General features: G+C 37.9%; 1 protein-coding gene across 2 annotated transcripts in view; it reads right to left on the bottom strand.

The window, feature by feature from the left end:
• Window positions 1-685: 685 nt before the first annotated feature.
• Window positions 686-11069, bottom strand: part of NXPH2 (neurexophilin 2) — a 35998-nt gene continuing 25614 nt past the window's right edge. For both annotated transcript variants that reach the window (XM_060776143.2, XM_060776147.2), the window contains exon 2: window positions 686-2173. In XM_060776143.2, the coding sequence (XP_060632126.1) occupies window positions 1430-2173 (744 nt within the window). In that variant the 3' untranslated portion in view covers window positions 686-1429. The remainder of the gene's footprint in view (window positions 2174-11069) is intronic.

The following is an 11069-nucleotide window of genomic DNA, read 5'->3' as shown; positions in this document are numbered from 1 at the left end:
CAAGTGTACATGTTACTAGAAATCAAAAACCTTCTCCTTGTGATTGAGCATGATTTCCATTGCACAGAAAGGGGTGATCCTCCATAGCTTGGCTGTTTCACTGAAAATGTACTTTACAGTTTCCTGTATTTAATAAGACTGGTTTCCTTAAGAGAGCTGGCAATCCTTGGGATTAATGCATTTTTACTATAGCAAAAGCTGTTGAGATCTTAGGAAGGTTTCACTGTACTGTGCTAGCAACAGCCTTTAAGGTTGAACCCTGTTTAGCTGCTGAACCTATAGCATTAATTGTTTCTTTTTACAAATGTATTTCATTAGGACCCTGTTTTATTCTATTTCACTAATGGCAAATTTTCATATAGGAGTAGCAATAAAGTTAGACTTTTAAACTCAGGAGTGGGTGTAAAAATTATACTAGTGCACTTCAGGAACTGATATAAACATGGCTTCTTAGGCGTACAAATGATACACCCACACTGCATTATCTGGACTCAAGTCTGCTACACTATAGTTAAATGGCAAGCCTTTAACAAAATTTTGTGAAAGATTCATTCATGAATAGGCTATGCAAATCTCACAGAAACCTGTTGCAACATTCACTCTCTACATAATTTTTTGCCTAAACTTTAGGCAGAATTTATGGCAAATGTAGTGACGTGTAAGCCCTGCACAGTAATGTTCCCCCCCCCCCATAACCTCATACTACTGTTTAATTTTCCCCTAAATTCATACAGATGCCCATTTAAGTGTCATTTCTACAGGGCCCTGAATATTTGCCTCGACACATTTGCATTCAACAGCAGTTCTGGCCAAACCTATAACACCAAGGGACTGCAGTGCCTCCTTCAACACCAAACAGTTGGTGTTAGATTTTTTGCAGTTTTCAGATCAGTTGAATGGTACACATTGCTTACATGTGAGATTGTTCTTGGCGTCTCATCCCCATATTGTTAGTGGTGGTTGTTTCTTTCCCTATAATTAGAATAGCTTTTTAAAAAAACATCCAGAAATTAAATGTTTTTCTAAAGCAACATTAGGGTACCTGAATGTGAAAATGTTTATGGTAACAGCACAGACGTATGGCTGATACACATGCACAACCACAATTACTCATTATGTTGAACTGCGGCTGAGTGGCTGAACCAACTCCACTAAAAGACATGTGTCTCTGAACTGCTCTGGAAGGAATTTATGTGGTGCTTGATCCCAGACGATATATTGACAACATGCACATTGCTACTTGATGTTGTAGCCATCAACTGCAAAATATACATGGGTGAACCAGCCCATGGAAGGGGATAATTTTCAGGGGAAGAATGCGTTTATTTTAACCTGATTGGGAAGCACTGCCTTAAGACATTTTAAGTGGAATTTTAGACAGATTATCAATATTCAGATTTCACAGTCCTTGAAAATTGGAGAGAGTGTATCATCCAGAAGATAAATAGGGTGTCTCGCTGTGGTAGTTGTAGTCAGGGCAGACTTTCTGCACCAGTTTGTAGTCAACACTGTAAAAAGCAATGTAAATACAGATGACTTTAAATGGTTTGGAACACAACCAGGATACATGGCTTTGCGTCTGCTCTTGGTAGCAAATCTTTGAAGGGTCAAAATTACACAATGCAGTTTTCTTAGCCCTGTCTGTTTTCTCATATTCAATTCGACAGTTGAAAGACTTGGACTCCTTGGTCTCTAAAGCTGACTGAGGTGAAGGTTCAAACTCCACCACCTTAGAAGGTGGCACGAGGCTCACCGAAACATTTCCAAGTCCGGTTGAATTGTGCCGGAAATAAACACTGAAGGTTCCATTGCCATGGTCAACAATTTTCCCTGTTATGAGAAGATTCAGCTTCACAGTTTTGATGTTAGAATGGAAGTCACCCCATCCAAACATTTTCTTGAATTTCCCAGTTTTTACAATTGGTCTGCGTTTAGTTCGTTGAAGAGATTCTTGAACTTCAGTGATGTTGGATAACCAATCCCAAAAGTTGTCTATGCTGTCCGAATATGACATCTGCCCATGTTTCAGTCCTGGTGATGGCTTCACAAAAAGGCGTAAAGGATTGACGATCTTTGAATGGACTATGTTATCAACCAGTGTTTCTGCAGTATCTTTGTCCTCCCAGTCCAATAAATCCGTAGCACGAATGATTTGCTTAGCATCACAGCATATCTATTTGAAAAGAGAACAAGAAAATAATATAAATACTAAGGAAAAACAGTGTTATCCTGTCTTTACAGGATAAAATGATTAAGGTAGCTTACAACAATACTGCCATATTGAGTAGCTCTTGCATAACCAGGTCAAGTTGTGCATGAGTCTAGCTATAAAGTCTCACATTAATGAAATGGCTCCACCAGCAGCCCTTCTAGATGCCTGCATCTTGTGAAAGATGACATGGTGAGGCCTTTCTTATTGGTATGTCAGCAATCGATTACCGTGTGTTTTTCTAAGTATTTTAAGTGCCCGTTAAAATACTTAGAAATACTTTCTAAGTTATCTCCCACCAGGAGAGCAACAAGGGAGAAGCCATGTCATGTGATAAGTCCCAACCAAAGATGATAAGCTTATTAATGAATGAATGATAACATTTGGTGCTGTAGTTTATTGATAATTATATTATACTGGCAAAACAAGAGAAGTCTGAACAATAAGATTTTCTTTCATTTTATCTTTTAATAGCTGCATTTATTTATAACTACACTGCAAGAATATTAGACTTGAAAATACAAATTCTCAACATTTTGGGTGGAACTGAGCAAGTGCACCTCTTTTATACCACAGGAGAAAGTATACAAGCTTCTTGTAAATACTATGTGATTAACCAAATAAATAATTTCAGTTACAAAAATGAATATTTTCTCCACATTCAAATCACATTATTGGTTTTATTAAATTTTTGCCCATCTATAGCTGTATACAACAAGATAAAACCATTGAAGTGCCAGAGTAAAAAACGGTTAGAACTCAAAATTATGAAACACAGGAATTGCTGCTTTTTTATCAGCCTGAAAATTCATTGATTCCACTGAATATATCAATTTTTAAAATAATTTATGACAGAATTCTAAATTTCTTTGATTCACGCACTTTAAAATGTTGTATTAAATTTTCAGTCAGACATTCAAGATCAATTAAGTCTCACGCTATGTGTTAACTGCACATAAGCATGAACATTTTATCACACACATATTGCACAACCCTTCTTATAACACTATATCCCAGTACATTTCTTTTTGGTAAGAAAATTAGAAAAGATTCTCATCATTTAACATAATAAGCAGAGCTTGGACATTACTGTTAATTAAATGTGTATTTCCTACAGCAAAGGGTGCAATAGGTGCAATAAGGTTTATAACAGTAGATATAATCACCATCAGGAATATGGTATGGGATTCTAGCAATTAAGTACTCTTAACTGAAAATTACCCAGCAAAGTCCATATTCAGTGCAGCCTTTACATGTTTTCTAAAACCTGTGTGTTCTTGAACTAGAAAAGCTCTTCAGCATTATTTCTGCTGACAGCTTTTGCCCTTGACGAAAGGGCTGTGAGTGGTCTCAAAGTGCCCTTTTATGTGGTGCCTTTGTCCTGATAAGGTCTTTTACCTGGAAAAGCAATGGACAGATCAACAAAACAAGCCGCATTCTCTGCCATGAATCTCCAGCACTCAAATGTATATGGACTTACAGTGCATAGATTCACAGTGGAGGGCCAAAGTCATGTATACCTTGTAGTTCCAGGAAGGCAGAGGACTGTCATGATCTGCCAAGTATGTTGAGTCTGACTTTCTTCTCTCCCCCCCCCCCCCCTTGAATTCTTTGGGTTGTGCATGCACACATATAAAACGGCGGATATATCAAATTGTGAAATTTAACAGTTGCCTAATATACCTTCCAGCTCAGAGTGATTATAGTTTGAATAATAAATCTTTCTGAATGGCCAAAAGCTGGATGTGAGCATATGGTTTACAGAGAGAAAACAACAACTCAATCTGTAATATTGCAGATAAAGTGGTGATTGTGCCGAAGTTAGATTTATAAAGAGCATTACATGCAAATGACAATGAAATTGTAAGGAGGAAGTGTGATCTTGCTGTGGGATAAGGTCTGGCTCCGGATATTTAACATGTACAGGGCAGAACGGAAGGGACAAAATTTGGCTGCAGCGGACACATGGATTTTATTAGGGGCTATCCCCTTCCCCAATAAGTGGAGTAGGTTTTATTTATTGTTTCATTTACTGACTGCTCATTATGATTCTCTGCACTGAATTGCTTGAATAATTGGTTATTTTTAATTTCGATTTAGAGAACTAGATTTTTACTTGAATCTAGGGATTTGCTTTTACGTAGTTTTTGACAAACCAAGATCTTCCCTTTGTGCAGCAGATCACAAGAAAAGAAAGGTTAAGGAGAAAAAAGACTGAACCTCCTCCATGACATTCTTAGCACCTGCTAATTGAATCCTTTAGTTCTTGGAGTCTCTTTTGCTTAGCACCTAGTATAAATCAAGGATGTGGTCGTTCACTTGGTCCTTATAAGTGGAAATGCCAGGGCCTGAACCTTGGAATGGCCCTCCTGTCTTTGAGTTGGTAGTTATTTTTGAAAGAGCATCACACTGGAGTCCCATGTTCAGTATGGAGTTCACTTTTTATATCTAGATGCTCCAAGCACCCTCCAATTTCTAATTATGAACTCTTGTTTGTTCATTAACTTGTCACAGGAGAATGTCATGTCAACAATGATAGTGGGTTTTTCAAAAATGACCACAGTGTCTGAAGTTTCAGTTACCTGCAAATAGGATTTTATCCACAGTACTGGTGTGGGTTGGGTGACATGATCTTACTAGACACAGAGAATGAATATCTTTTCTCAGTTTCTCTCCTTTGCTGGTACCAAGTCCCCCAAAGCCCATCACATGATGCAGCACTATTTCTGGTGGGACTCTGTGCTGGCATATGAGAGGAGGCAAAGAGGAAGTGGAAACAGACTGGAAATGTCATGGGAAGGGAGATTACGGGTCCTGAAGGGAGATAACAGAGCCTGACGGCTCCCTCTGCTTCCACACAATTTCCCCAGTTGTCCCCCACTTTATCCCTGCCCATGCGATAAGGTCCAAATTCAAATCCTTATCCATTCAGAATTTGCAAATTGTGTCCCACACCCAGCAATTGGTAAAGCACCATCCGTTATTACAGTTTTACTAGACTAATGAAAAGTTTCCAGAAATCCCTTGTTCAACAGCTTATATAATTGGATTGCTTTAACAATTCTGTCCTGTCTCCTATAGTTAAGTAAAATGACAAGCTGCTTCAGCAAGAAAGAAAGAGGGGGAAAACCTCTCATGATTGAATCTTGCAGCCCATTAAATTTTCTGCTTGTAGATGAATCTTATGAAGAACTATATTCTCTGCAGAGAGATTCACACACCAACCCCTCTGCTGACAAAACTGAAAGCAGATCCCGCTACAACAAAACATGGCTATCAATGATTAGTGGTACAACTTCCCCTGAAGCCATATCTCTTCTAAATCTTTAGGGAATTGTCAGCGCCGCATAATAGGAAAATGACAGAAAGCGGATGAGAAATGACAGAAGTGAACTATATATCAGTACACTAATTGTTGATATTAATATTTTCCAAGGCAATATATCACTTTCCGAAAAGCTGGTAGTGCTGATAAATTCTAATACGCACTTGGAACCTAAGTTGAGAAAAAAGGAAGGGAGATAATTATGAACTATGTTCAGCTTTTTCTAAGCCTTTACTTTAAAAATGGAAGCCTCTTTACAAAATGCTACATATCAAACTGGAAGAGGAAAAAATAAGCAAAAAATATAAATGGAAGGCATGTAAAATATTTTTAGTTTAATGAGTAAAAATTAAACTAAAAATATTTTTAGTTTAATGAGTAGGAGCCCCCGGTGGCTCAGTGGGTTAAACCCCTGTGCCGGCATGACTGAAGACTGACAGGTCGCAGGTTCAAATCCAGGAAGGGTGTGGATGAGCTCCCTCTATCAGCTCCAGCTTCTAACATGGATGTTAAAACATCACAACATCCAGGTGTTCTCAGGGCAATGTCCTTCCAGACGGCCAATTCTCTCACACCGGAAGTGACTTGCAGTTTCTCAAGTCGCTCCTGAACGACCAAAAAAAAAAGTTTAATGAGTGCCCTTACACAATGTTTTATGTCCCCCCGCCTCCATTAAAAAAAAATCAATTATTTAGGAATGATTCTGGGAAAACAGGAGGCAGAACAGCAAAGCAGACACAACCAGGAATCCTCTCCACATTCTTGCTCCAATTCAGGGCAAGGCCACATAACATGATTTTACCCTGCAGTAGACAAAATCAGCCCCACACTGCAGGGTATCTTAAGCAGTTACAGCTGTTCCTGTGGCCATCACATTTCCCTGGGTGTGTTGGTTGAAAAGTGAGCTCTTCAAATATTTAGTCTGCTGTCTTCTTCTTTCAAAAACTCCAGAAAGGGATGAAAAGGAAGAAATAATAAAATCACTGGTGGCTTTTATTTCACCATTATTTTATTAGTGCTTTGTGGTACTGTAATATAAGCTTAAACACCAATTACAATTATTGTTAAAATATTCTACTTCCAGTAGAAAGGTAATGGGATTAAACACTTTGCCAACTATAATTTCAATGTGTTTGCTTTTCACTACTAACTTGCCATTCTTTGTCACTTTCGAATGATTCAAAGGATCCCTGGCTTTCACTGGACACATCCCAAGTTATGTCATCCCAATACCTAAAAAGGACATATGATCGACCATGGCAACACATGCCCTGTGGTCAGATGATTTTGATTCAATGTATCCTGCTTAGATTACTGTAATACGCTGCACATTGAAATGCCTTTGAAAAATGCTCAGAAATTTCATTTGGCCGTAGCACTGTCGCTAGATTGTTAACTGGGTCTGGCTATAAGGTGCATAAAACTCTCTTGTTGCAACAACTGCTTGGCTGCTGGTCCATTTCAAGCTACAATTCATGTTTTGATTATGACTTATAAAGCCCTATATCATCTAGGCCCAGGCTATTTGAAAAACTGTGTCTCTTTATATGAGTATATGTGAGCTCTTGTGAGAGGACCTTCTCTCTATCTCATTAGTTTCTCAGGCATATCTGGTAGAAACAAGTGAGAGGACCTTCTCAGTGGTAGCTCTCAGACTTTGAAACACCCTCTTTTTTGTATAATTTTTTATTGTGATATATGAGAAAAAACAACAACACACAATCTTTGGGATTCAACCATCAACATACAAGTGTTATTTCCCCTGTCCCACCACCTCCCCACTCCCACCCGTGAACCACCACCCATGACTTCTGACACCACACAATATGGAACTAGTATCTAACAAAAAAAAGTCTGTCCTTAAGATTACACTAATAAATTTCCCATTCAGCTATTTCAAAATCTGTTTTTGTCTTCTTTTTTAAACACCCAAAGGCCAGTCTCCATTTTCCAGTAAATTCTTCTTTGTTTCCTCCCCTTATGCCACTGGAGACTTTGAACTCTCTCCCGAAGGCGGTCAGAATGACTCCTTCCTTGTTGTCCTTGGCCAAACAGTGAAAAGGGTCCTATGCCAATAAGCTCTACTAATTAACCACAATGAGTTTTTAAATGTGTTACGTCGATTTTAATGGTTGTCCTTTAAATTAATTTTGAATAGCTTTAACTGTATAGATTAATTTTAAATAAGGATATAGTTATTAAAACATGCAAAAAAAATCACACATACACAGTTAAGTATCCCTTGCCCAGAATCCAAAAATCCAAATTGCTCCAAAATCTGAAATTGTCCACATGAGTACCTGAGATAGTGACTTCTTTGCTTTCTGAACTTTGTTTAGGTATACAAATATTAAAAGATTGTGTATAAAATTACTTCTAGATATGTGTGCAAAGTGCATATGAAACACAGGAATTTTGTGGTTAAAATTGGGTCCCATCTCTAAGAGATCTCATTATGTATATGTAATTATTCCAATATCTGAAAAAAAAAATCAAAATTCAGAACACTTCTGGTTCTAAGCATTTTGGATAAGGGATGCTTTTGTCATCGTCATCATCATCATCGTCATCATCATCATCATTTATATTCTGCATTTTATTTTCTTTTTTGCAATATCCGAACTGAAGATGGATTAGATAATTGGATTATTATGAATGAAAACATAGATATGATGATAACAATAACAAACAAAGGACTTATTTCTCAATTCCAGGATGAAGGTAGCAAGGACAGTAACAAGTAAAGTACTAGAAAAGAGCATTTTCAAGGTGCTGTTTTGTGCATTTTTACATGTCTTTCTCTTTCTTCCTGAGACAAAAGGTGATAAAGAACTGCACCAGAGTTTGCAGGTTTTTGTGAAGTGCATGATGTTGAACATTTTCCATTTATCATTTCAACACTTGCTCCCCAGGAAGTATCTATAAATCTCATTTCCCCAAAAATAACAACCCACATGCAAATGCTTCAACACCTCCCTGGACAGCACCCAAATTACTTTTTGTTACTTGCTGATTGAAAGAAGCATAGTTAGCACTCGTTTCCAAACAGCACCTGCTGACCACCCGTCTGCTGAACTTTATAGTTTAATGATTTTCCCTTCTTATAGACTTTTCCAATGCCTGGGAGATTTAATTTTACCTTTGCTCAAATCAGTTCATTAAAATACTAATTTCAAATTGTAATTATCTGCGGGTTAGCTCTGCTGCTTGAACAAGCTGTAGTGCTGATATACTCCTAACTGCAGGAAAGTTCACAGATGTTCCAGTCCCCAGGAGTCTCCTATGTGCAGGGAGACAGTCTTCAAAGAGATTTAGGAAATGTGCTTAGCAGGAAAGTGGGCTTTTCCCACCCCAAATGAATAAAGAATGAAAAGGATTATATAGAGGGACAGTAACAAAAACTTCATAAACTTCTAACACAAATGTCACTAGACTTTGTATGCAGCCAGCTTTTACATTAAAGATGGCTAACACTGTTTAACAACATGGCAAGAAAAAACAAAACATTAAACTTTCCTTGCAGCAAACTTCATCAGAATTTGATGAATCCTATTTATAAATCTGACAACACAACAGTGCTAATAACATAAGACCTATGGACAAATGTCTCACAATCAATATGTATCTAAGCAGAACTGAATCTCTATGACCCCTTCTACACAGCTATATAAAATCCAGATTATCTGCTTTGAACTGAATTATATGGCAGTGTAGACTCAGTATCTCCATTGAAGGTGGAATCTGCTGTCCTTCCAGACATTGTTGGGCATCGACCCTGTCTTGTGGATTCAAACTGATGACCTTCAGGTCAGTAGTTCAGCCAGCACAAGGGTTTAACCCACTGCGCCACCGCAGCTATATTATTGAGTACTGCTTTTGTCACAATACCTTTTCTGAATTTTGTAACCAAATCTGATACGTAGCAAAAATCAGCAAGAAACCACACACAAGTCACGACAATGTGGACATACTGATGGGTATGTAGGGATATATGTCTGTACCGAAGAGTACTGAAGGTGACAATTGCACTTTATTTAAACAAGGAAATTGCATATTCTAATAATGCTGTGCCAAAAATTTAAAATCTAGGAATACAGTACTACAATAAATATCTAAGACTGCTTATTTCTATAATATCATGTACATACATTTTGCATTATTTTAATTTAGTAATTTATTTAAAAAATCAGGAGGAGAACAGACTTCTAAATGTGATTTGTATTCAATGGAAAAGGCTAAACAACTGGTGATAGTTTACAGTTACTTTTCTTGACGGTCCACAAAGATTTGGAAAGTAGAATCCTATAGAAGAGAATTGGCTTATCAAAGAACCACACAGCGGGGGTGACTGGGTAGCACAATGGGAAGTTACTTTAAAACAGCTTCCCTGGGAAGACCGTATTGTGCAGAGTGGCAGGCCACGTGGGTTATGCACAATGTGTAAAGCCTTTTGTGGTCCTGCCAGCCGTTACCTACTGCCAATGGCTAGGGACAGAAACTGTTTCCACATGGCTTTTCTAATCTGTGTAAGCTGGCCCGGCAGAAAGGGGAACACCCCAGGCCCCATACAGCAATAATCATATAGCCATTCACCCAGGGCTGGGCAAAGACATTTTTCTGCTTGAGGCAGATGGTAGCAAATGGTAGAAACACACACAAGGCAAGATGTACAGTACCCAAAGGCAGCCAAGTCATTTTGGCACAGAAGGCAGAAAATCCCTCAGGCACTTACAGCCATCCAACAGTAAAAAAAACCAACAACACAGTATTAACATATTAAACAACTAACAATTTGTTGTCCTTTTTTGACACCTAAAGTTTATTTCCTCACTCTGTCTAATCATCAGAATTTTTTTTTTTGCCTTCTTCAATGATATTATTCAAAAGTAATGTTAACTTACCAGCGAGAAAAGTAAGATGGCCTGGAAGTTATACTCCTTCAATAGCAACACAAGTATTATCTTAGTCATTTCTTATGACTACATGTTTCAGAAATTTCCAACGAATTCAGCTCAGAGGCTGAGTGGGGGATTCTGGGAGCTGTAGTGCCACAATAACTTTGATACTGATATATACTTATGAACTGGAACTGATGTCATTCCAACAATGTTTTTTTAATGGCTGAAGTTTAGCACACAGGATTATACATATATGCAATGTTGTTACTATCTACCAACAAAGACCTCAGAAACTCAGTACCTGCAGCAAGAATGATTGACTTATTTACTGTATTTGTATACCACCCTTCTCAGCCCTCAGGCGACTCAGGGTGGTTTACAGAGGCAACGATTAGATGCCCAATACACCATAAAACATTTAAAAGCAAGAACACATAATATAAAATCATAACAATATTAAAAACATACATCAATTACGTCTCCTAATAAAAACGTTGTCTAATCTCGCCGTCCAGTTGTTCCAATTCATGTCATTTACCTTGCATTTTCAAACAACCAAGTCTTGACTCTTTTCCAAAATGTTAAGAGGGAGGGAACTGATCTAATGTCCCCAGGAAGCGTGCTCCATAGCCAAGGG

This window comes from Anolis sagrei, chromosome 1 (assembly GCF_037176765.1).
Source record: "Anolis sagrei isolate rAnoSag1 chromosome 1, rAnoSag1.mat, whole genome shotgun sequence".
NCBI lineage: Eukaryota > Metazoa > Chordata > Lepidosauria > Squamata > Dactyloidae > Anolis > Anolis sagrei.
Note: the sequence above shows the minus strand (reverse complement) of the source record. Positions and strands in the feature narration are given on the sequence as shown.